General features: G+C 43.7%; 1 protein-coding gene across 1 annotated transcript in view; it reads right to left on the bottom strand.

The window, feature by feature from the left end:
- The window catches only part of TULP4 (TUB like protein 4), a 631,050-nt gene that overhangs the window by 118,413 nt on the left and 484,788 nt on the right, over positions 1–27,849 (bottom strand). The window contains exons 11-13 of the mRNA XM_086927321.1: positions 17,335–17,428; positions 13,491–13,634; positions 5,450–9,657 (exon numbers count right to left, since the gene is read on the bottom strand). Of these exons, the coding sequence (XP_086783447.1) occupies positions 5,450–9,657; positions 13,491–13,634; positions 17,335–17,428 (4,446 nt within the window). The remainder of the gene's footprint in view (positions 1–5,449; positions 9,658–13,490; positions 13,635–17,334; positions 17,429–27,849) is intronic.

The following is a 27,849-nucleotide window of genomic DNA, read 5'->3' as shown; positions in this document are numbered from 1 at the left end:
CCACCTTTCAAACCTACAGCGAGGCATATTTCCAGGCAGTGAAGGACATATTTTTTGTGTTCATTGTAGTTACCAGAAAGTGAACCTTATTCTAGTGAATCAGTTGATTTCTCCCAATGGATATGGATGGAAAACCTCAGGGAGTACAGAAGGAAAACCCTGGTCCAAAGAGCATTAATGGCTCCCTCCTACAGTGGCAGTCAAACATCCATATAAGTATAGATATGAATGCTTTCCCCTCCAGAGATGGGTCGCTACTACTGCCAAGCACTCTGTGAAAAATGTGCATCTCCAACCATGAGCCAAAGGTATTTATGATGTGCTCATCTAGAGGGAAGTACGCATTTTGAAGATGGATTGCAACCAGAAAATGCCCTAGACTGAGGTAAATAGCCATTAACTATAGGGTCATCACTTTGAATTCTGCCCCCTGGACCAGTGTTGAGGTGTATTTAGAACTAGAATGAGCCACTTCTTCCCATATTTTCATTTTGTGTCATTCAGAAAATACCTGACAGAAAGGAAACTATTTTCATCATTTTTATGAAGAAAAGAAGTTAACTCTTTCCAAGCACAAGTGAAAAGATTGTTTGCGTCATAAGTCTTCTTGGCGGCATATAGCGAGGACGTGGAAATTAGAAATCAGAAGCTGTGCTCCATGGCCACAGCCTCCAGCACTCAAGAGCCTGCCATACCTCCTTTCCAGTCTGGGAAGATCAAATTGCATCCTGCCTCCCACTGTGTTTCTGGAACCCATAAGTGCTTGAAATTATCAGCTCCTTTACGAGTGTCAGGGACTTAAGAAGAACCCTCACCCCATCCTCTAGCTCTCTATATTGCTGCCTATGTGAGGCCTGAGGCAAAAAGAAATCCCCTTTGGGCAACCTAGTTTACCAAAACACATTCATTCATACACATAATCATGAATGCATGTGTTTTGGTTCACTAGGTTGCCCAAAGGGGATTTCTTTTTGACTGAGGTCTACTTGGTGCCCTACTCCTTTGGTGGTAAAGGGGCCCCTCTCATTCTGTTTGAGATATGTGAGGCCTGAACCTGCTGGAAATGGTGCCCTGAAAAAGAAACATGATTCTTTCTGAAGGATGATGTAGGGGTCCTGTACCCCAGACTCCGTTGTCATCTTCTATATTTCTGCATCCATGTGGGGCCCAAAGAGAGAACAACTAGAAAAATATATGTTAGCAATATGAAGCGGAGGTTTGGTCTTTGACGAAAATTCCCAGGCAGCATTCAACGCACAGATGAGTCTATAATATCCAATGAGGAGTGAATAAGGATAATTGCAGATCATCAATATGCAAATTATTAAACCATTGAAAATAGAAAAAATCTTTAAAGTGGTGTTTGTGATGCCCATCCTGACAACTATTTCTCAGGTGTGAAGCTGGAGAAAATACCTTTTAACTCTTCTCAAGGTACCCAATAATATTGATAAGTTTGAGATTGGACGCTCGCAACCACTACTAGGGAGCCCTTACCCCAAGGTAAAGGAGCACCCATTACTGAGGGAGAGTTGTGCGTTATTTCTTATGACTAAGTAACTTTCAATCTATCTAGTTGCCAAACTGTAACTTGTCTTGCAAATGTAATATTGAAAAAAAACTGGGGAGGATGGCTGTTTCGTATCTTACAGTCTTAGAGAATTAATGACCCATTTGGTAATGTGAAACTTCCTGATGGAGATCAATGTTATGTGCTAATCGTCTGGCTGGAAGGAATTTGCTATCTTTGCATGTGTTCTCTCACCCAAACACTGTGTATGGGGAGGAGGACATGAGGAAGACATGAGCCTGCTCATCAACTGGGCCCTTTAATGTCTATCTTTCAACAATTTATTGATAAATGGGCTGCATCTCTAATAGAGGTACGATTCTTGGAAAACTCTGCTTTATCATAACCATCATCCTCTTCTCTTGTCACAAGCGGTGCAGGAATTAGATTTCTGCACTAAATTAGATTTCTTCCAACCAATTTCTTCAAATGGCTCTATGAGCAGGGACGTTCAAGAGTTGGAATTTTTGTTTTTCCCTTCACTGCTATAGCCTGACACAAGTAACTGGGAAAAGAAAGTTTAGAAGTATTTTACAGGGTTATGGGGTGAACCTCTATCTATGATTCCGCACAGGTTTGTAGTAAACCAGGAGCTTCATATAGCCCTTATGACAAGAGAAAAGTTCCCAAGATAATAGTGAAGTGCACTTTTTGATAACAGGCTTGTGCTGACCTCAGTGATGCGTTTAGTACAATCTTATCTTGTTTCAACATGTGAGGCCGGGTACTCACAGGCACCAAGCTGAGAAAGATCTACTTTATTCAGTTCCAAGTAAAGTGTTGGTGACGGTTAAACAAAAATCAGTGAAGTAATAGAGGCATGTACAGAACAACCCTAAAGAAAATTGGGCTATTATCTATGATTTAAAAAAAAAAAAAAAAAGGCCAAGCACAACTGAAATCTACGTAGACCTAAGAGCGAGGCATGCAGAAGATGCATACAGTTGATAAAAACTTGATTGCAAAGTCCATGCATCCTGGTCTCTTTCCAAAATGCGTAGACACTTTTTTCCAGTAGAGCTGATCGGTGGTGCGGTTTACACAACTTGAGAATGAAGAAAAATGGTAGTAAAACTAACCAAACTCCTTGCCTGCCCACACAGGCAATCTCCTTCTTCCCCCGACGGGCGTCTCTGATGTGCATTCACTGACCGACCACTATCTAAACACTATGTCTACAATAATCAATGAAGCCGCACCCCTGCAAATGAAGAGAGTCGCCACCAAGAACTCGAACCCATGGTATGATGGTAGACTCAATGAGGACAGACGTGCTATGCGCATGGCAGAGCGCACGTGGAGATCTGACCCCTCAGCACGGCACCTTAGAGCGCTTAAGAGTAAGAGAAACGCTTACTTCAGAAAAATCAAACGATCAAAATCAGGCTTCTTTAGCCAACAGCTGGACCAAGCAAAAAACCGACCAAGAAAACTGTTCGAGCTAGTCAAAACCCAAACCAAGACGCAGCCTCCACAACCTAACAGCTCAGCAAAGGATATTCCAAGTTGCGAAGACTTCTCTGCTTTCTTCAAGCAAAAGACCGACAACATAAGGAATGATCTCATCAACGACGTAAGTCAATACTCCTGCTCCATAGGTATAACTAACACTCAACCTAAAAACAACGCTTCATGGACGTCCTTTGTCACCTACACTGAAGAATCAATTCAGAAGCTGCTCGGCAACCTGAAACCCGCCAATCACCTCACAGACCCCCTACATGCCAACGCTGTTAAAGCCCTCACCCCCATGCTCCTCCCACTCTGGACTAAAATCATCAACTGTTCCTTGCAACAAGGGGTCATCCCAGACTCCCTCAAAATAGGGCAGGTCACGCCTATACTCAAGAAACCCACAGCCGACCCGGCCGACCTAAACAATTACCGACCTATCACCAATATCCCCACTCTGGCCAAATTGCTAGAAAAATGTGTACAACTCCAACTGACAAAACACATTGAGCAGTTTGACCTCCTCAACCCTCACCAATCAGGATTCAGAGCAAAACATAGCACGGAAACGGCTATGACACACATAATTGATGATGCCCTCGAAATCCTTGATCACAACGAGTCCTGCCTCCTCATCCTCCTTGACCTCTCCTCCGCATTTGATACGGTCAAACACGAGAATCTACTGGAGCTGTTAAACAACAGAATGGGCATATCTGGGACGGTTCTCAAATGGTTCACTTCCTTTCTGCACAACCGGTCTCAGAAGTTCAAGATCAATAATGCATTGTCCTCGCCTGTGCCCGTAACACTAGGCGTCCCACAAGGCTCCTCCCTATCGCCCACACTGTTCAACCTCGTCATGGAACCACTCACCACCTTGCTTCAAGCATCAAATGTACACTTCCATATGTACGCAGATGACACTCAGCTCTACCTCAAACTTCAATCCCCTGAAGACATCAAACTTCTGAATGCCACACTAAGAAACACTCAAGCATGGCTGGCCGACAATCACCTTAAACTAAATGCTCTGAAAACTGAGTTCCTTCTGATCTCGCCTCCTGCGAAAAAGGCCATCACCCAAACCTGGCTCAATCATCTAACCGCACTAAATGTCCACCCCACCATCGTGGACTCGGCGAAATCCCTTGGCATCACACTTGACTCCAATCTCGACATGCAGCAGCATATTAGCAAAGCAACCAAGGGTGCCAACTTCCAAATCAACACGCTGAGAAAACTCAAACCCTTCCTACCACCCAAGGACTTCCGAACTGTTGTACAAGCCCTAGTCATTCCTCGCATAGACTACGGAATTGTGGCTCTCAGCGGGCTCCCCCTAACAACAACGGCGCCCCTACGAGCCTCCTTGAACGCGGCCGCAAGGCTCATCACTGGTTCAAGAAAACACTCGCACATATCCCCTGACCTAAAAGCCCTGAACTGGCTGCCGTTTGAAGCCAGAGTACAGCTGAAAATTGCCTGTATGACACATTCGGCCGTACACCACAAGGCACCCAACTACCTCACTCACAAACTGACTATATCAGGAGGCTCAAGATCCAACAGAAGCACAAAGAATCTCCTCCTGAAACCTCGCAGATTTCGGAAGGAAAAAACATACAAACGCTCCTTCTCAGGAATGGCACCCAGGATCTGGAATGCACTCCCGCCAGAAACTAGGCTTATCCCCTCCTCTGTACTTTTCAAGAAAGAGGTAAAAGCCATCCTTATGGCTAGGTTCACCTGAACCCTATTGCTACTGGATCAATGACAGTACAGGGCCCCTAGTCTACCGGCTACCTGATTGCTTATCTATATTAGACTCTTATACGACTGCTACTGGACTAAAATCATAGCACGGATGCCTTAATATTTGTTTCCAGAGTGTTACTAGGGATGTACACTGTGACTGAGTGCCCTACTAACTTGCAATCCATTCACTACTGCCTATTATTCCGTTCTCAACAGTGTGTTTACTCACCCTCTGGGGTGCTATAATCTTACTCCAATCATCATTGCACGGCCTCAATATTATTGCTTCTAGATTGTTATTAGTGTGCATACTCTTGTGCAAGTACTACCCTACTTTGCAACTCACTCCCTACCGTATATTACACTGTTTTCAAAAGATTGTTTTCCTACCTACTGTTTCTGTAAAGCGCTCTGATATCTGCAAAGATCTTGTTCGCGCTATATAAAACTCTAAAAATAAATAAATAAATATATTTTAAAAAGCATAATAACATTTTGATTCACTATTATGTTCCAACAATCCTTAAGTGAACTTATGGTAGAACATTAAAAAAAAATAGTCCCATATAGTTCTCGTTTTTTGTGATATGAGATCAAGTCAGTATGAGTGGAAACACAGCATTCCTTTTTGACAATACCAGATAGCTCAAACATAACACATCGTCTTACCTGTCTTCCTTCCAGTTCAATCTGGAAGTTTTTTGCAGACTCCTGAGTGACTCGTCCTCCAAAGTCCAACTGATACACTTGTGTTGCCTCATTCCACAATGGCTGCTTATTCGCCATCACATACACAAACCCTTGACTGCCAAACCTCCCATCTTCCTTCTCATTGGCCTTTCTGCACTTGAACTCATCCAGCTCGCTGCCTGTCCTTAAGTTCCTTTTGGTTTTCCATCCCTTCTTATTGCTCTGATTCTGGTTCATCAGCTCATCCCCGCTAATAAAAAGCTCTGGCTCACTCTCTGAACTGTCCTGGAACTCATTTGTTTTATTAAGCTTCTTGCTTTTAAGTTGGTCCTTCTGACTCTTCACTTTCTTTTTCTCCCTTCCCAGCCTGGGGCTGGAGATTAGAGAGTTAAAGTCACTCAGGGTTCTTGTCTCCTTTTTTACCTTCCCTTCTGTGATTGCAGGCACGTTTCCTTCCTCTGCTCGACTGTCCAAGCGCTTGCGGTTCTTTTTACCAAATTTGTCCGCCCGCTGTGGCACCGGGCTTTCTGTTAGGGACAAAACCTCTTGAAATGCGTCTGCAGTTTCTACCATAACTTCTGTGCCTGTGCGACTCTGTGAATCTGCTGGAGGGGACGATACAGCAGGCTTCTCCACTGCAGAGTGAGGTTTAGGAGAAAGAGTACCGGTAGAGGCCTGCATAGGTGGGCAAGTATTATAAGAGTTCCATGGGTGCAAGGCTATTGCTGGAAGCTGTAAATTTGAACAAGTGCTGCTTCCTGGATACATAGGAGGCATTGGGCAAGAAGAAAGGTTAGGTGGGTAGCCTGGCTGGAGCCCTAAGTTTGGTTCGTGTTGTGTAAACTGCATAGGGGCTGTTGCTTCCTTGGGGGAGCAAGGGGCTTGCATTCCCTGAAGGGGAAGAGAGTTGTAGTTTCCCGGATAGGGAAGACCAACACCATAATTAGGCGGGAAAGTGCCAGTAGGGCTAGTTGGGGATTTTGGGGAAACAAATGGAATGCGGGTCATATCCACAGACTGGGGCTGTGCGATTGCCAGAGGGGGAGGTTTATGAGGGTTTGACACTGAATTCTGGGCTGTTCTTTCCTGGGGAACCCAAATGTCCTCATTAACCACAGGGTCCCACTGATAAGGAGGTGGTCGCTTCACTCCTGGACCAGCTTCAGTCAGTGTTCTATGCCTCAGTGATTTCTCCATTTGACAGTGCTGTGAAAGTGCCTCATCCTCTGTGAATGCCGAGTTGATATATTCTGTCCGATCACGACAGCTCTCAGTAGGACTTAAAAGATTGTATGAAGATTGGGAGGTCAAAGGTGATGTACTTGCAGAGTGCACAATAACGGTGCTTTGATGAGCGCCACTCCCTGAAGGTAAATCAGATCTATTAGTACAAATAGTGTTGCTATTTGTATTTGTAGTGTTGTTGTTACTGCTGCTGCACTGGTTGCAGGTATATAAAGCTGCAGTGGTCTTCTGCTGAAACTGTGATGTTACAACAGAGCTTTTTGCTTTCGGAGGATGTGGCAAAGTAGCCCGCTGATTATCGGCTAGTTGAGACATTTTCAAGGCAGCCTCTCTGCTGTTCCTTCGCAGTGTGGCATGGATAATGCTACTATCTAATTTCTGACCTGCATTTCTTCCCTGAGCCAATTGGCTAGCGATCTCAGGATATGGAGGTGGATCTCCTGATGGTATAGAATAGCGAGGAACTGTAAGTCGGTTAAGGGTAGCACTAGTGCATGGCTGCTTAACTTTTTTTTCAGTGGCAGAAACTCTTAAGGTAGCAGAACTGCCAGGGCCTGGTAGAGTATAGGTATTGCCCTGCGAGCAGAGCATCCGAGTTCGAGGCCGGCACACCTCTTCGACATTACCACTGCTATCAAATGTTGTTATCCTCTCATAACCCACTGGAGTCTGGTAGTTTCCTGGTGAAAAAAGTGAGAAGTCTCCCCTTTTGAGGCAAAGTTCCAAAGAAGACTGTGGAATTGGAGGGGGAGGTGGAGCTGCAGTAGGTGGGGCCGGAATAGTGCCTGGGTATGGAGGAGGAGGATTCATCTTTGTCATTTGAATTTCTGGTGCTGCGCTGAAAACAAGGGCATCGGCTTCAGCACACTGCTGAGATGGTCGTGCTACTTTAGCTTTCTGCAAGGGTTCAAGGTCTCTTTCCCCATGATCCACTATTGACATCTGGACTGTACCCTGTTGATGGTGTGGAGGGGCTGGGAGAGGATGCTGTTGAGAGGAGGCCTGGGGAGGCTGAGAATGCGGTGGAGCTTGGAAAGGGTGCTGATGGGGGAGGGGCTGGAGAGGGTGTTGATGAGGGGGGGCTTGGAGAGGCTGCTGATGAGCCGGTGCTTGGAGGGAGTGTTGAGGAGCTGGTGCTTGGAGGGGGTGCTGATGAGCCGGCGTTTGGAGGGGGTGCTGCTGAGGGTGAGACAGCAATGGGTAGGGATGAGAGGGTGCTTGGAGAGGGTGCTGCTGAGGGGCTGCCTGAAGTGTGTGCTGGTGAGAAGGTGCCTGGAGGGAGTGTGGTTGAGAAGGTGTTTGAAAGGTGTGCAGTTGAGGAGGAGCCTGGTGGGTATGCTGCTGAGAGGGCAGTTGGTGGCCATTCTGTTGCTGGGGTACCTGGTGGGAAAACTGTTGAGAGGGCACCTGGTAGATGTGCTGTTGAGGAGGCAACTGATGGGCATGCTGCTGAGAGAGAGGCACCTGGTGGGCATTCTGTTGACTGGGAGCCTGGTGGGCATGCTGTTGAGGTGGCACCTGGTTTATGTGCTGTTGAGGTGACACTGGAAGGGAGTGCTGTTGCGATGGCCCCTGGTGGGCGTGCAGTTCAGGGTGTCCCTGGTGGCCATTCTGCTGAGTAGGGCCCTGGTGGCCGTGCTGTTGAGGAGGCCCCTGGTGGCCGTGCTGTTGAGGAGGCCCCTGGTGGCCGTGCTGTTGAGGCGGCCCCTGGTGGCCGTGCTGTTGAGGCGGCCCCTGGTGGCCGTGCTGTTGAGGCGGACCCTGGTGGCCATGCTGTTGAGGCGGCCCCTGGTGGCCATGCTGTTGAGGCGGCCCCTGGTGGCCATGCTGTTGAGGCGGCCCCTGGTGGCCATACTGTTGAGGCGGCCCCTGGTGGCCATACTGTTGCGGTGGCCCCTGGTGGCCGTGCTGTTGAGGCGGCCCCTGGTGGCCATGCTGTTGGGGTGGCCCCTGGTGACCGTGCTGCTGAGGTGGCCCCTGGTGACCGTGCTGTTGTGGTGGCCCCTGGTGACCGTGTTGTTGAGGTGGACCCTGGTGGCTGTGCTGCTGAGGCTGCCCCTGGTGGCCGTGCTGCTGAGGCTGCCCCTGGTGGCCGTGCTGCTGAGGCTGCCCCTGGTGTCCGTGCTGCTGAGGTGGGCCCTGGTGGCCGTGCTGCTGAGGCAGACCGCGGTGGCTGTGCTGCTGAGGCGGCCCCTGGTGGCCGTGCTGCTGAGGCGGCCCCTGGTGTCCGTGCTGCTGAGGCGGCCCCTGGTGGCCGTGCTGCTGAGGCGGCACCTGGTAGCCGTGTTGCTGAGGCAGCGCCTGGTGGGTATGCTGCTGTGGTAGCCCCAAGTGGCCGTACTGTTGAGGCGGTCCTAAGTGGCCATGCTGCTGAGGCAGTCCCTGGTGTCCATGTTGTTGAATTGGCCCCTGAAGGCCATGCTGTAGAGAAAGTCCCTGGAGGGCATGTTGCTGAGGGAGTGCCAGGAGAGGATGCTGATGGGAGGGTGCCTGAACAGAATGCTGATGAGGAGGTACCTGAAAGGGATGCTGTTGAGGGGGTGTTTGCAGAGCATGCTGTAGAGGTGGTGCCTGGAAAGAATGCTGTTGAGGCGGCACCTGAAAGGGGTGTTGTTGAAGGGGTGTTGAGAAGGGAAGCTGTTGAGGAGGTGCCTGTATCATACGTCCTATTTCCACACCGCCAAAAATAACTTGTCCAGGATTAGAGTAGCGGTTGGCCACTGGGTATTGGATATTAGGGTCTCCTCCATGGTCTGTAGATCCTGAAGATGATGTTTGATTGGTCAAAACATCCAACTGTACATTTTGATTAGCTAACAAAGATTGGACCAATCCAATGCTTTGCGTAGGTGACATAGCTTGAGCAGAACTGTGGATAGGGGCTATCGGGATATTCACAGTGCACGGTGGATTGTTCTCAGGAATGCCAGATGCTCCAGTCACTGCAAGACAAATGGAAAAAAAAACATCTTAAAATAACACTTGGATCAGTGAAGCACGTGTTTTAAAAGTAACGTTTGTCCAAATGAACACAAAGTAAAGAAGAAAATTTCCAATAGTCAAATGACTAAAACATCAACGACATCTGTTCAATTACTCTCTTTTGAGGGGCAAATCTTCCCTTAAAGCAAATTTGCAGGAGGTGAGTGGGTTATAAACACAGCATAGAAGGATAAAAACTCCAGTTTGTAAGGAGGAAAGAAACATTACAGGCTTTAGAGTGTCACTAAAAATAGAAAATAGAGTTGAAGGAAATTTTCAATAAAATAAATGACCAAAATATTAGTCTTCATAAAAATCACACAAAAATAGACAAAATGTGTGCAAATCGTTCCACTTCACTGAGTAACATCTAATTTTGCCTTTCTATTTACTAAAACTAATATTTAGAAACTGAAATCCTATCCTGTTCCTTAGCCAAATCAAATTCCAATCCCTTCCCCTTCACTTGAGCAGGACGGATTGACTCCCCCCCGCCCCTACAGCTTCTGCTTGCAACTTTGGAATGTTCTTCGATTAGCGATCTATCAATTACCCACAAAGTAAATGCGGTGTCCAAAACAGCATTTCACGATACACGTTTTTAAATAGAAGTTGTGTGTTATGCCACTGCTCTCAGAAGGGTGCCCTAATACTTATCGTCCTAATTTGCCATGTGGACTACCCATATCTACAGCCTCTATGCAGGCCTGCCCAACACATCATTAAAAAAATTCCAGAGCATTCAAAATTACACAGCTTATCTTCTGTTTGACCTGAAACACCACAAGTACATCAAACCAGCCCCAAACTCCCACTATTGGCTCCAAGAGAAAGAGCAACTTTAAAACTCTTTAACTCGTACACAAAGCGTTTAATAGCTCTAAGGGTGCTACTTAAGCAGCCCTCCAGAAGACACACTAATATCAATGCTGCCGGGTTTGCTTTAGTGCTGCTCTGCTGTCATTGGTCTCTGCTATTACTGAGACAAACTCTCTAAACCTCACTCGTTAGTCTTTTGAAAGGTCTCCCTTTGAGCTAGTGATGTTACTTGCCCTGTGAGCTCCCTGAGCTGGTGCACTGAGATGTCTTTCAGTCTCCTCTAATGGAACTTCAGTTTCAATTAATATCCAATGAAATCACTCCTACCTTTCCGGACTCAAGAACTGTTATCTGACACTGGCAGCTCTGCAAACGTGGGCTCTTGATACTTTTCACTACTAGAATAGCACAGGTCTTTCTTATTGAACTTGTCTCTCAAGGTCCAAGTTACTACTTCTCGCAACTCCAGAAATGCCTTTTATTTTGGGTTTTTAAGCACTTATGCAAACCATGGCAATGCTCTACTGATGACTTACAACATTTTGTAATATTGTCTAATGGCACATTCAGGTAACATAAAGAGCTCAGCTATCACCTTTCCCCTCAGAGAATCCCCATGAATTTCCATAATCGTTTCCTGGTTTTATATATCTGTGTTCTTAGTAAACCTAATATTCACACATTCTAATCCTTTATAGACAAGTTCCAATACACATGTCACTAAACCATTAGTTTCCCTATTATAGCAGATCCTCTCCCTACAAGCTCTAGTACCTAAAGATATTGTGGCTATCTGGGAAACTCCTTTCAAAGATACAGTCTGCTGATGTCCTGACACAGGGCTGGAGATAGAGAGCTGAGGATGGAAAGAGACAGAAGGAGTGCCAAATAACCCAATCCACTTCCCATGGTGCTGAACGGAAATATTCTGGGAATGGGGAGGTGTAGCTTAGCGGGCAGTGAGTATTTGCTCCTTTGCCTTGTGCTCTCTCTTGAAGCACTGAAAAGGTGTTTGGAGGAGCACTATATCTGCAGAGCAAGATTATGTGTTGCCTCCTGGACCACCTGCAGAATAGCAAATAATTACTAATGATACCTTTCTAAAAGCACCACTATTCCAATCACGCATCCTCAGCATTGTAATAATAGAACTATTTTGCAGGTGGACCAATGGCGAACAAGAGCGATATTTTTTATAATGTTGTCCTGTGGTTTGCAGCTTGATAAAAGGTGATCTTGAAAGAAATTATTGTTTTATTAGGGATACAATCAGATGGATGAAAAAGAAGGTCTTAAATCTGACATTCTTCCGTCAGTTCCTTGGGAGACATGTTTCTTATTAAATACCAAGAGAAAGTTCTGTTTTCAAGACTTTCCTGAAGTGTAAGCTGTGTCACCCAGTGTGAAACAGAGGGCTGAGACTATTTTAAGAATTTTGAGCCATGGGCACCTAAGAATCTTTCCCCATGTTGTCTTAGTAAATATGCTTGTCCTACATTACAGTTATAGGAAAAGATTGATGATACAGTAACTAATGCTTATGCATTTCAAGTACTACTGAACTGTGCTTTATTCACTGCAAGGCACGACCTCAAATGGAGCTGTAGTGGGTGAGCGTTTAATTAAGCCAGATGCGAAATTGCTCGATGATGAAATGCTGGAAAATTATTGCCCCTATTTCCCCTGAAACAATGACCCAACTATCAGCATAGGGCAAACTTCAAGTGGTGGGTCCTCCACAGAAATAACAGAGAAGGGTCATTATTCTTTAAATAGGTTCTTTTTATAATGTTCTCTGCACACTATGTATGGAGAGAAGGTTTATGGTAGGTGTGCTCCACTCCGACCCAAAAGTAGGTAAATGGTTGTGTGAATGTGAGTAACTGGGTCGTGTGTTGTATGTTTGGCTATTATAATCTTTTTCCTTGTACCATAAGGCTTAAGGCTAAGGTATATGGGGCAACTATAAGTTTGCTCAAGTTAAATATAGCAGTTGGCCAGGGTAAATTACCCAGGAAGTTGGTTGTAATAGTGATAAGAGCAATCCATTTGGATGAGTGGTCAGCATGGCTTGTTACTGTGCATATGGTTAATTAACTAAAGCTGAATACTTGTTTTAACAATGCATGACTGTGGGACTAATCCATATATCACCTATATGTCAAACTATAATTTTAAGTTAAGTATACAGGATATATTTTGTATTTGAGTTACCTACAATTTTATATATCCAAAGGGGCAAATCTAATGTTAATTTGACACAGCTTCAACTCTAAGCTGAAAGCAACCTTTTTATTTTATAAGGAGCATCATGCCCAATGTGGGGTACGATGTTAACAAGCTGCGCAGTAATCAGGATTTAAGATCTTTCAATCAAGGGATTTCATCTCTCTATGGTTTAATTTCAACAATGTAGGATTGGCAGAATAGCACATGAAATAGCTAGATGAATATGCTAGAATTTAAGGAGGGATCCCATTGGTGGGATGGCATGTGTTGGGTTGCCCGTATTACTTTTATTGGTTTCCAGCTAGCATTATTGATCCTCTCTGGTGATCTTAGAGGAAGTCAACATCCTGCAAGATATTTCCTCATGATTATTTGTCTCCCTCGGAGACAGCAATTTTAAAACTATTTTCGTGCAATGCCATAAAAAAACACTGAGCAGCCAATCTGAATTGCTATTGGCAAAGCAGATAACTGACCCTGATCTGACTGCATCAGTGACCTGCTTAGTGCACAGCACTGACAACTTGAAGTTTAGTTGTAAGTGTTTGCACCACTTCAAAATGTCAAAGAGAGAAGAAATGTTGGATTCCCTATTTAACACATACCATCAAAATAACAACTGAAGAAATATTTTCCTCTGTTTTTCCCGTTCAAAGTGAGTGGGTGGGTGCACCTTTTTTTGCCTTACACACATTATCAGAAATGATCTGGCCAAATACAATGCCCTGTACATAAGTCATCTTACCAGGTAAATCATCTTCATCTTCGCTGAAAACATTGGGGTTAAACACTGGCAAATTGATGTAGTCCATGGAAATTTTTCGCACTTCTGGGAGGTAAATGGTCATCTGACGTGGCTGGAGATGCAGCAAGCTTGTCTTGTAGATAACTAGAAGTCAGAAGAAAATTGTTGAAAACAGGGAGGATGAAAAGAGTAAACCTTGTCAGAAAACTACTTAACTGTTTTTATGACGTTTATAAAGTCAGCTACAAATAAGGACTACAACATGTTTTTAGTTGAGAACGTAGGTAGAAGGTACATTTCTAAAAGCAAACCTCATTCAGATTATGAGTTTGAACACCCACAAAGAATACCTTTTCTCATGTCAGCACTGCATATTAAACTGACTGCTCCTGTGTTGTAAAAATAATAATATATTTTTTTATATAGTGCACAGCTATTTCAACTGAAGTGTCCCGGTGCTGAGGTCGAGCTCGTTTGAAGTAAAAGCATAACGTAGCTCGGAGGAGTAAAAGAACAGCCTATCTGAACAACCAGGTTTTTAAGTTTTTGCGAAACACCACTTCAGTCTTTGACTGTCTTAAGGATTACTTAATGTTTAATATTTTCTTGCGGGTAAGCCTCTGGTTTCCAGTGGAACATCAATGAAGCTATGTTTGCCAATATGTTTGCTGCTGTAGATACAACCTAGCACAAACCCATCTTGATCTAATTATCACCACAAGCCTTTTAAAATGTTATGATTCACTGGTGTGCATCATTTCTGTGAGAACTATAATAGGCGCTTACTCAAAAGGGCATACTTAAAAAGGCATTTTGGAGCATGTAAAAAAGGACTTTTTGAAATCTTGCATACTTCTTGTGAATATGAAGAATTGGGAGTAAATGTTAGTCTTTCCACTATGGCATGAGAACACCTTCATCACTAAGACATCTCAGTGGGTCAGAACAAGTCCAAGTTCCAGATTCAAATCCAGGCTAGGCAACACAATGTATCCTTCTTCCAAACTCACTAAAACGAGGACCACTGATTAAGGTGATAAAAACGAATATCCAAGCACATGGACACAAGTTATGCTTTATGAACAGGGATTATTATACTAATGTGAAAATGCTGGAATCCAATTGTGTGTCTCACCAAATATTCTATGTGCTAACACTAGGCTTTGACTTAGAATTATATGCAAACCTAGCATAATTTACAGTTCAAACTCTACCACACAGACTAACATAGATGACCGATCAGATTGCCGGAGACTATTTTACAAATAACTGATTATAGTTGTGTTAGACCGGTTGGTTACGTTAAATTGAGCCAGGATTACAGCTCCCAGAATGCATGTGGTTGTAGAACATGAATGTCAGGAATAGGTGATTTTCTGAAACGCATCTCCTCTTGTGGGGAGGGTGGGGAGAGTATTTCTTACATAAATTGACTAATGTTTACATGAGCCACACATGGCTTCCCAAGTTAAGATGTCCCTTCTGCCCAATCAATTGTGAAAATATGGGCTTTATTTGCACTTTTCAACGGTTTGCACCACATACACCAGGACCACAAACAAATAATGTATAAGTGCATATAAGCACGGGGAAAGGCATTACAGAGGTTTGTGAAAATCCACAGTGTTTTCACTTTGAGCATGTAAATATAATTTACGTAGACCACTAAGCTAACAATCTGCTCACATCACTCACTAATAATCAAAAGTGCAAAATATATTCATATTGTTTGGCAGAACTCCACATTAATAACCAATATGTTCCTAAGAAAAAATGCAGCATTGATGTGATTGTGGATGGGAATTTACCACTTTTTTCCATGTTTACGACTGACTTATGTATGGAAGAGGAATTTTTAATAGGGACATGCAGCAAAACCACATTTGTGTCACATAGCAAGTCTAGTGGTTCCCGTCAGAAAGGCCAGCAATCTATAAGTCATATTTTTATTGAATGTTATAATATAAAATGCAATGTAGTTATTTACAGAAAAAATAGCATTACGAATTCTACTATAGAAATATATTAAAACACATTATAAAGAACAGTAAAAAGCCTCTTTCCTTCATCTTTATACTATAACTATAAGTTTTGTGTTTTGGTGATAAGAGTGTATAGCAACAGTGAGAAAATCAGAAATAGACAGGATAAATGGGAATGTCGGTGGATTTACAATAATATTATATTTTACAATAAATAACCTATGCAGTCATAGCAAATGTCAAATAGTTTCCCACCCATATAGCATATTTAAAAATCACTTATTAAGACAAAGTGCACAACACCTATTTTACTCATACAGAGCCAGAGTCAAAGCTGTTTGCACTAAAGATTTCAAATTCAATGTCCAATGCATCTCATTTCTTTTTAATGACAAATTCCCAAATGTTAAGGAAGAATGCAGATAGGTAGAATTTTACCCTCATAAATGTATTTTTGGAAATAGTATCTTCTGCCAGTATATTAGAATGGCCACATTTGTAAATTAAGGGTTGGGGCGTGGGTTTTGCAGGCTTTTAATTGACCTCCTACCTTCAGAAGTAAGTGTAGACCCACAAACTCACTTGTGGATATTTTCATATACCCTTCATCGTAGTTCCAAACCTGGAAATGCTTGCAAATGTAATCCTATCAAGGGAAAGATTTATTAACTCGAAGGGTGTGAAAAAAGAGGGAACACCTATGAATATAGTGGACAAATATATAGTTTTTCATTGTAGTAAAAGTAAAAAGAAAGTTAAATGTGCAAATGCACCTTTGCATCAGTTTTCATTAAGCTGAAATTCACTCAGCTGGGTACTCCTGGAAAATACGACAGTTATAGCTTTAAGGGAGTACTGCTTGGATTCTTTAAGATCACAGGAAAAGTAATAGATTTATAATAAATATAGGGGCAATCTCATGTGACAAAATTCCTGACTTTTTCCTCTACCTTTTGAGACGTATGCTAAAGGCCACAACTACTAAACAGATATTCTAGAAATGTCTAATTTTCTATTTTAATCCCCATTTTCAGAAAATTTGGAGGAATGCACTAAATCTTACTGTGAGTTTTATTTAAAAAGTTTTTGCAATTCGTTTTTTTGATGTGAAACGATATTGTTTTAAATCATAATTTGATGATTACACTATTACTGGTAAATGCCAATGAGATGCAGGTGCATGTGGCCATGTTATCTCCATTAAACCTACTATTCCAGTTGTTGCTACCTGTATCGAATAACTCATAACAATGCGCCAAGATGGTGCATACACCTTAAAAGTCCCACGTTTGTATTTTCAGCAAAGGAGTGTGAACATGGACTGAAGAATAAGTGAAAGCCTTTTAAATGTATTCATCCTTCAGAGTGCTATGGGGTAACTCAAACAAATTTATAGGGTAGCTTGTATTTGCGAGAGCATCACCTGAGAAAGATGAAGATAAACCCCATCTCGAAACCTACGCTCATTCCACCTGAGCCTCCTGCAGACGCCTTCCTTCAAACTTAAGCGCGCCGGAGGTCGTAGGTTCGCCACACTTGCCTCCTGCTTGTGGAACTCCTTCCCTCTGGAGATCCGGAACTGTCAAGACCTTCTGTCCTTCCGGAAAGCCCTGAAGACCTGGCTCTTCAGACAAGCATTTCAATAACTCAACTCTCCTCAGCTATGTTCATGTTACTGGTGATCGCAGCGCCAAGAAACCAATCGGTGATAGTGCGCTTAAGAAATACTTTGTTAACATAACATAACATAACATAACATAACATAACATAACAAGAGAACTAAACAAAAGAATACACATAGGCTTTAACAATACCATCCTAATGTAGCTACACGCTGAAGCAAATTTAGCAAGACATTTTACCTGCACCAAGGTTCGCTGGTAGGAAAGCAGCCAATCCAACAATCTTAAACTTCGTCCCCCAGATATTAGACGTGACCTGAGCAAGATAGTTGTGCTGCAACAAAAAAACATGAGATTTAGGCATTTTTCTATTGAAGCTCATTTTTTCTAATGACATTTTCTCTCCATTTAAAAGGCATTAAACATGGCAAACTCCAATGCCTATTAACATTACAGACTGCGTAATAAAGTGGTACGTGAAGGTCCACAGTAAACTAGCGATGTTGTGAACCCCTCACTTTAGCAGCTTAAGCGGGGGTGGTGTTGACCATATAAATACTAATTAGATATTTATGAGCCTGTTCCATCTTATTGCTATGCAGATAATAAATCTTTAAAAAAAAAAAAATCAGGAAAACGTGAGAAGCAAAGTCAATTACAGTAAAGGAGGCCCGGAGGAGAAATAAAGAGAAAACGACAGACATCATGAGGAAATAGTGATGGGAAGGACGTATGAAAAGAAGGAAGACACAGAGAAGAAGAAACAGTCAAAAGTATAAGTGCAAGGGTGAAAGTATTGATGGATGAAAGTGTTAAAGAACATTTGCATGGGAGGGTGTAAGAAAGAATGACCGCAAAGATGAAAGGCTGGATGAATGACAGGATGGATGGAAACTGGGTGAAAGGATGGATGAGTGGATTGATAAAAGAGGATGAAATGATGGGTGAATAAAAAAGAAAGGATGGGTGGATAAAAGGATGTATGAATGATTAGAAGTGTGATTGAAAAGGTGGATGATAGATTGTAATGATAAAATATAGATTGATAGAATTGCAAAGGAAGGATGAAATGGTGAAAAATGGGATAGATGGGTGAAAGGCTTAAACAATGCATAATCGGGTGGAAGGAAGAATGAAGGGACCTCTTCTAGGGTGGGCAGGGCTTACACGCTACGTTCACCAGATGACATTCGAGGTATAGATCAAAGTGAGGGCTATTGTAATTTTCTGGCTACTCCTCTGCAGTAAACTATACACATTGAACCGAACAAAGACACATGTAGAGCACACCTTCCATGTACACATCCAAATAGGTTTCAATACTGACCATACAACTCTTTTAAATGAGAAAGTTGGATGAAATGGGGGTGAGGAAAACTGAATGGCCAAATAAACACTTCACAGGGAAATCATTTACGGATCTTGGATAACCTCTGTCTGCATTAATCTGTAACTAAAGTGGCAATCAAGTACCCACAAATCTTACATAACTTGGGGAACACAATTTTACTGAGTTTACATTTTCACTAAACCGAGCCTGTACTTTTAAACCTGCTAATTGATGATCAATAATCTGTAACATCAAATATAATCCAAATTCAAAGAATCTACAAAAACCTATACATTTGTTTTAAGTATTAGACATTAATTTCATAAGAGTCTCAAATATTTACCCTCACTCTATGTGGATAGATTGCATTTAGAATAGAGAACACTTTTACCACACATACAATGACAGACACAATTCCAAGTGGACCTGTACCACAATCTCTCAACCTAGACGTCCACTGTTAACTTTTAGCTATTGTTTTTTAACAGCAGGCTAGGAACAAGGCTAAACAAAGCCCTATGCCAAAACACCTGATTTATCAGGTTCATTGATAGAGGTTTGAGACAGCCATTGCCACTGCAAAGACTGTATTTCACAATAGGTTTAGGGTATTAAACCTTTCTTATTCAGTAACTGAGTGGACTGCAATGCTGACAATGTCAAGAGAGCTTGAATACGTGTAGTAATGCTTTGTGTGCACGGGAATCTTTTTTCAGGGGCAACTATGGTGCTAATACAATGGGAAACAGCAATTTCCTCTGCCTTTTTCTTCCTTTACACTGTAGATTGTAAAGCTACAATAGAGGCAGCGGTTGCCTAGGCAGGGCGAAAATATATTGATTCATTGTTTTTGCATTTGACTCAACACAATCTGATCACGAGGCTGCTCCAACAGAGCTCTTCGCAAGCTTACTAAAAACTTATATGGGCTTACAAGCCCATTGCTTACCGTCAGCTGGCTGTATTGTCACTCTAATTGGCTTGCTTCTAATTTATTTTAAGTTCTTGGGTGTGGTAGGCAGCAGTAAGCAGAAAGTGACCAAGCAAAAAGCGGAAACGTTGAAAAAAAAATTAGGGGGGATGGGGGAGCGAGTTGATGCCACTTGCAAATGAATACAGACGGAAGTCAGTGTGTGGCAACACATACTGTACTAAAAATAATGTACCTACTCTTTCCTTTGATTGCTGCTTTTGACATTTAAAGATAAACTTGTGTGGATAATTGTTGGTATATGTATAGATGTGTATGCAACTTTGGCTATATTGGTTTACATACATTTTACTTATATGTCTGTATTTGTAATTGTGGTTTCTCTCATTTTCAATGGAGGAGTTTTTCTAAGCGACATATGCAGTTTAAAGGCGTAGGGTGTTCTTGTTGTCTTGCACTGAATACTAAAAGTTCCCTGGTGATATATTAAACACAAATGATTCCTTTGCATTGGGCCTGATTACGACTTAGGAGGTCTGGGAGCGGGCCGCCACTCCAGCACCCCGCTCCCAGACCCCCAAATTCGATCACCACCTGCCAAATTACAAGTTTCCTCGTTGTCTGGTGGAAGAGCGGTGGTCTCATTGCGGGGTCTATTGAACAGGCACTACAATGGGAGCACCTATGGCTGTTCCTGCATGTTGCAGTCAATGCTGTGCACATGCAGGAAAGGGATTGCATGCATAAAGGAAGGCATAACATGTGCCCCCCTTTATGCATTCTCGTGCACAGGGGCAACAGGGACCTTGAAGGTCGCTCCATTGTTTCCCCACTGTCAGCCTCATCATGGTTCTTCACCGCCAAGAACAGGGCTGGGGGTGGGGAAACTCGTGATATGCCGCAGCGGCACCGCCAAGCATATTGCTTCCCCAGACCACTGCAAGACCACGAGGGATCGCGGATCCTTGGAGGTTGCAGCGGTCCCCTGGTGGTCAGTGCGGAGGTCTCCAACCACCACAGCACCTCCACCGCGTGTTTGGTGGTCCTGTGGACCGCAAACTGTTAATTAGGCTCTAAGTGATTTGCCCAAAATCATAGGCCGTTTGAGCCTCTCGCCAGGCTCGAACCTGGTTCCACAGCTTCAAAGTCGGATGCTCTAGCAGTTAGTTGATGGTGACGCAAATATTTATAGATGTTACTGTGTGTGAGTGATTAGATTATGTTTCCTAATTCAAAGTATTTTTGTCTCTAACTTTTCTTACCTCATTAAGCTTAAATGAGACATGAGCAAGGTTATCCGATTGCACCTCATGTCGTTTACACTGTATGCACTAGTTGATGAATTGAATGCCTTAATAATATCATGTGCTTGGATACAGAAGAAGTGTCTATGATTTACACAGGTTACAGGTGGGTCTTTGAAATTGTTTCTGTCTTAGTGTAACTGGGCTTATAAAGGTTATTTCACAAAAGCTGGCATGGAAACAAAAAGTGGGTAGAGTAGTATAGATGTTATTTAAGGGTAGCAGCTGCAACCCCTGGCTTGCCCCTTGCAATCCCTAGTACGGTCTTTGCGACCCCTGGTGTCAGAGGTCGCCAACTCCAACTTAGTGCCAACACCACAGGGGCTAAGGCCTCCAACTTCCTTGTTTTTATGCTATTTCTCATTACACTGTTAGTTAATGACATAATATTATTCGCTATTAGTGTAATAATAAATGGAGCACCAGGAGCTAGAATGCAATTTTAACTGCTAACTGAGGTAAGAAATAAATTCTTTCACTTGTATATTGTGGGTAAGCTTGCAGGAGAGAGTATGTTTCCATAAGAAAGAATGTGTGTACGTGAGAGCATGTGTATGTGTGAGCAAGTGTGTTTGAGTGAACATGAAAAATTGAGTGACACTTACTGAGTGAAGTATGAGTTAGACTAATTGACAGTAAATATGAGTAAATCAGTGAGTGTACCATCTGCCGCAATAGACCATCTTAGTGGAGGGGCAATGCACAGATAAGATGATATCTCTAAGCTTCGGTGGCAGCTCAAAGGCGCCCAGTTGTCCCTGCTCAATCGTCAAGCATGTAGGTAGAGGTCTTGGAGATTTGGTGCTGACTAGGAGAGAAGATCCGGTCTGAATGGCAGACGGAGCGGAGGACACATGAAGCAGCGCAGGAGGTCAGCAGACTACACCCTTCTCCTTAATCTGGGGCAATGAGAATAACTTGGGTCAGTCTTTGTGAATCTCCCTCAGAACCCGAGATATCAAGGGTGTGTGGAAAACGACTAGTGCAGATAAAAGTTCTACTTCAACTGAAAGGCATCCCCGAAGGCTCCGCTCAATGGATACTGGAGGGCACAAAATGGCAGGCATTGAGTATTTTCTGAGGAAGATAACAAGTCCACCCGAGGAGTGCCCCATCTGACAAAAATGATCTAGATGACCTCCGACGCCACTTGTGATTGGCAAGATGAAGCCGGCTCAGATTGTCAACGCTGACATTCAGAGGACTGCAGGTGATTCGGAGTGAGCCAGATCCCATGGTGGTGTGCCCAAGACCACAGTCTCATATCAAAGGAGTTGGGACCCTAGTACCCCCTGCTTGTTGACATACCACATCGCATTTGTGTGGTATGTCAACATCTGGAGGGATCGACTGACAATGGAGGGGAGGAAGGCTTTGAGCGCCAGTCAAATTGCCCGTAATTCCAGCAGGGTTGATGTGTGTCACCGGCTCTTCTGAAGACCAGAGGCCCCTGATCTTAGATGAGTACCCCTCCAGGGTGGTGGCATCCACCACTACCGTAGCCAAAGCTGGCGTAGGAGAGAAGGCCATCCCGTAAGTCAGGTTCGCCTTGTTTCCCCACCAAGGCACTTCCGCAACAACACTGGGGGAGATCACGATGGAGTCTGCTAGATCTCCCCCATACTGTAGCCATTGCCTGCGGAGGCACCACAGCAGGGTCCTCCTGTGCCAACGTGCATGTGTGACTAGAACAATGCTGGAAGCCAGCAGACTTATAAACCTCAGAACTGTCATAACTGTAATTGTCACAGCTGGTTAGAAGAATGGAGTCATTTCGAGGATGTCTTGGACTCTCTTTGAAGGTGGAAAGGTGTTCAGAAGCTTAGGGTCCAGCGATAACTCAATGAACTGGATTAGTTGGGAGGGACGCTGGTGAGATTTGGGCTTGTGGATCGAAAAGCCCAGGTCAACAGCAAAGATGCCATCAACTGGCTCAACACCAACTCTGGCAAACTGGCTTTGAGAAGCCAGTCATCTAGGTACGGAAAAATGGGGGTGCCCAAGTGTCTGAGATGGGCCACTGCCATCACCTTCCTAAAGACTCAAGGTCCCGAGTATCAGTCCAAAGGGTAGTAACGCAAACTAGTAGTGAACAGAGCCCTCCACAGTCCCCAAGATCCAGCGGCAGTAGAAATGAGCTAGGGTCAGCATTTTGAACTTTTCCTTTTTAATGAAAAAGTTCAGGATCTTGAGATCTAGGATAGGGCTGAGACCGCCATCCTTCTTGGGCACCAGTAAGTAACGTGCATACCAACCTGGGCCCATTTCCTTCTTGAGCACTAGCTCCACTATTCTTTTGAAAAGGAGAGCTGCCACCTCCTGTTGCAGGATGGTCAGATGGTTATGGGAGTGATATGAGGGGGGAGATGGTAGATGGAACCTGAAGGAAGGGGAGGGAGTAGCCCTTTTCTACAATTTGTAGGGACCCATTGGTCCGAATAAGTGACTCCAGACCTGTAGAAAATGGGACAACCTTCTTCCGACAGACCTTGCGTAGGGTTAAAGAAAATAACCAGGTCTGCTTTCCTTGAGGTGCTGGGGAAGAAGAAGAGGATGAGGGTGGCATAGTAGATAACTGACCTCTTACTTTACCTGGCCCTTGAAATGTCCGACAAGTGGGCCCGGCTGTTGTTGGTGCAGGAGGGACAGTTGGTGCTGGCGGGGATGAAAGGAGAATGCTCTTCTGAAGCCTCAAAAGAGACTGAAGCTTCTATAGTCCCCAGCAGGCAGAGGCTGTAAGCCTAAGGATCTGGAAGTAGCTTAGCAGGTCTTAAACCTCTCAGTGCCGAGTCTGTCTTATCCCTGCAGTGTCGAACGTAGTCGAAAGGAAGTTCCATGAGATTGGCTTGGACATTCGAGGAAAAATTTGACGTCTGAAGCCAAGCATGCCATTTTACTGAAATGGAGGTGCCAATTGATCTGGTGACCATGTTGCAAAGCAGTCTGGCCATCCGTCCTTACTTCTTGGAAACATTCTTTCATGTCAGGCGATATATGAGGTAGTATCATCAGCGAATAGTTTGTTGTGGATCCCGCACTCCTGGTAGTTATTTTAAATTTGGATGTTAAACAAATGTAACACAGTCGTTGGTGCAATGGATGGTAATCTTGCTGGGCTTCCAAGATCAAGATATATCACCATAAAGATATGTATCCTGTGAACACAAGATGCATTCCATCCATGCACTCCTTTTCAAACTTTCATAAATTTGCGTGCAAATCTTTCTTTGATGTTTGATAATTCATTTATTTATCAATAGTATTTTGTTCAAAACATATCATTGTATTCATGACTGTTCAACATATTCCATGTCTCAGAAACATTTTTTCACGTTGCTAGTATTGCCCAATGCATTTCAAGCGTATCGCCCTTCCTCAGGGGACTTCATAAACTCTGCCGGGGGCTCCCCTCCTCGCGACTGACAGGGAGTGGCTGCACCGGAGGGAGCGAGGAGGGGAGCCCCCGGCAGAGTTTATGAAGTCCCCTGAGGAAGGGCGATACGCTTGAAATGCATTGGGCAATACTAGCAACGTGAAAAAAAATTTCTGAGACATGGAATATGTTGAACAGTCATGAATACAATGATATGTTTTGAACAAAATACTATTGATAAATAAATGAATTATCAAACATCAAAGAAAGATTTGCACGCAAATTTATGAAAGTTTGAAAAGGAGTGCATGGATGGAATGCATCTTGTGTTCACAGGATACATATCTTTATGGTAGTATCATCAGCGCCATGTTCCACAAAGCAGGGCTGTGTCTAGCAAGCAAGCAGTTAGCATTAAGGGATTTGAGGGACATGCTCCCTGCTGAAAAGATTTTCTTCCTACAAGCTTCTATCAGTTTAGACTCCATGTCAGAGGAGTCCGTCGGAAAGGGGCAACTAGATTGTGTCCCTAAACAAGAGGCTTGTATAACTAGGCTTTCCAGTTAAGGTCACACAGTGATTCACTGCTGTCGATGAAAGGGTTTATCACATGCTGCTAGTACTGGCTCTAACAGAGCATTGTTGAGTGGGAGAAGTAGTTCAACTGAAGCCACCAAAGGAAGCAGGACAGTAATGAACATTAGGTTTAGTCTCTGTTGTGAGCAATTCAACTTCCAGCACCTCAGAAGCCTTGCACATCACTTTATGGAGTGAGACAGCCTCTGGAGTAGGTGGCCCAACGGGACAACCTATAGCAAGTTCTGGTGAGGTGTCCAGACCACTTGCAGAAGACAGTCCTTGACAGTTCAAGAATGGGATTGTTGCCAGAAAATTGCTCTAGTGCTGTGGAATCAGTTCATGCCTCAACATTAGGCTGCGACACCAGTGGCTCTGTATCTGGAACCGGAGGAGGTGGAGGTGGTGGTGATGGTAGTGGTATCAGCTCCATCCACGTCACCGGTTGTGGCGGCATGAAGGGAAGTGCTGGATCGAATCAGTATGGCATCTGCTCCGCATGAACTTCCCCTAAGGGCAGGAACAGTAGAAAATCCTGTAGGGCCCGAAGGGGTGCTGGATAGCATCAACGCCTTTGCGAAAATGGGTTGGGCCGAAAGAATTGGTGTCATTGGGGCTGGAGGTCAGTTCAGAGCCGGTTACTCTGGGGCAGAAGGGCTGCACAGGGGCCTTCTGTGGGGATAAGAATGAGCTCCAGCTCCAAGGATGAGGGTCCTGTTGGAGTGGGAGAGTGTCAAGGTGACCTACCTCTAGACTGCTTCTTTTCCTTATGTTAGCAGTGCCTTCTTTCCCTGACAACTTCGATGGAGACCAGAATCGGTGAGACTCTTTTCAGTGACTTCAATTGTACTTTAGACTCCAATGATCAGTGGTATTAATATTAGGTATAATGGCGCCACTCAGGAGAAGTCACAAATATATCAGTCATAGACCGTATCAGAGGACGGTGCTGTAAGGTGAGGAGAACCACCAACCACCCTAAACCTGTGGCTGAGGCCAACACAACAGATAAATGCAATCCCCAGCACACGCCTGCAAGATAACAACAATAGTAATGCATAATAGTGTGCACAAATTAGAAACAGTACTCAAGGTCACAGCTGGTTGCTTTACAGACGCATTCCTATGTTAAGCGAGTTTGCATAATTTGGATCAAATTAAGATCCCATACAAGTTTGGAGCTGGAATACTTGACTCTAACAGCGGATATCATCCAATGTTGTTCTGTGTGATGGAATTATCACAACTTGAGACATTTTTACCGGAGGGATTTGAGCCTTGAAAAAGTCGCATGTGGCAACGAAGCAAGTGTTGGCTGACAAAGAATTCTATGAAGTAATGAAAAAAAGAATAGAGAAAAAAAAAGGATTACAAACACTGTGTTTCTAATTTGTGCACACTATTATGCAATACTATTGTTGTTACCTTGCAGACGTGTGCTGAGAATTCCATTTGTCAATTTATCTTTGCCCAGACCATAAACAATTTGGACTTGCGTTCCTTAATGGCCTCAGCATTCATATTAGGCATGACTTAGTGTTGTAGTCAGAGTCCAGACTAACGGCATGGGGATCTGTGGTGGACATTTGTCCTTCCCAGCCCCTGCAAGGCTTAAACCCTAACTTGTTTGGGGATGACATTCTTTTAAAGGAGGTACAGCGTATACAGAATATGAAAAGCAACTTTTCCCTCAAAAGAGAAGCTTTGGATCCGCATGGAAGGCATTCATAAAAGATAACTGACATCAGTGCGCCAGAGCGGGCGCTATTTGGGATTGTGACGTCATCCGACGTTAGTTCCAGCACCAACTGAATACAGTGCCCTCTAGTGGTGACCTCGAAGCGCTGAAGTTTCTGGATCAGACTGACGTCTGGGGTGGTTCTACAGATGAGGAAACTGCAGGTAGAAGTATCCATCAGAAACAAATGTAAATTGTCATGTTTATACAATGGTTAAAATTATGGTTATTTGTTTCCTGGCGGTGGATACAGTGGTGCAATGCTTTTTGAAACTATACAAGTTTAAACGATTTAATAAGGAAGTAACATTTTGGGAACACCTTGTAATGCGAATGTGTGTCCTATGCTGCAAAATGTTACCAGAGGAGGGGGGCCCAGCTCTCACAGGTTGGGTGGATGCTCCCTATTATTCCAATGATTTCATGCATATGCCCCAACACCACATCAACCCCACTGAGTATTGTCTTAACACACCAATAGATCTCACACGCTCCCCATGTAGCAGGCATAATTTAAGAATGGTGTATGGTGTAGATTCAGCACCTCACAAATGCCAGGTTGACAAAATATGAATAAACCCTGGTAGTACCACTCATTGTTCTAAAGAGATGTACCATGTTGAACCCTGCTAAACTGTTACCTACACTTCAAGATCAATTGTTGAATTATGATGCATTACTAATATTGTGTACTGATGACCAAACATCCCGCTGAGGTACAATCTGATTTGCAAGATAAACCACATTTTTAAGCTAATATTTATGGATGGTTTCTGCCTGTGGGACCACTTTGATACCTTGCAGATTTTCTAATGCTGTTTTGCACCTCCTAGAGACTAACAGAGAGTGAACGTTTTTGAAAGGCGTAAAATAAGTGCTCAGCGAACGGAATAACAGGCATTAACAAAGGCCTGCTGCATTACAAAAAGAAAAAGTTAATATTTACACTGTAAACAAGAATTATTTTGGGGCCCGAAAAAAAGAATGAGGACTTTAAATATGGTCTTTTGCAAGTTCTATTTTTTCTGTCTAAAGATTACCATAATGAAATGTGCTGCCCATACAGCATCAAATGATTATGCATCACTGCACTTGATGAATACAAAAAAAAAAAAAACTTCCAACAGCCGGTTGTGTTTTTTAATGTGCTCAAGACAACACCACACCACAGTAAATAAATTTAATTTAATTTGAATTTGTAATGCGCATGGCTGCCTCAGCAACGAGGCGTCCCAGTGCAACCAGAAACCAAAGACAAGGGCCCGAGAGTGCAGCCTAGGATTAAACATCAGGAGAGGGGAAAAGCCAAGTCTTTTTAAGGCCTTTCGAAACATCAGATGGTTAGGAATGGCTCTGATGGAAAACGGGAGCGAGTTCCAAACTTTTGCTGCCAAATAGTGGAAAGAACGTCCCCCAGCCCTCGCTCTCCAGACTCGAGGTGCAGAGACAAGCGCCTGATCAACCGACATCAGTGCGCGCCCAGGCACATTAAGTTCCATGAAC

The sequence above is a fragment of the Lissotriton vulgaris genome, chromosome 6 (genome assembly GCF_964263255.1).
Source record: "Lissotriton vulgaris chromosome 6, aLisVul1.2, whole genome shotgun sequence".
Lineage (NCBI taxonomy): Eukaryota > Metazoa > Chordata > Amphibia > Caudata > Salamandridae > Lissotriton > Lissotriton vulgaris.
The sequence above is the reverse complement of the archived record's forward strand: the minus strand, read 5'-3'. Positions and strand labels throughout refer to the sequence as shown.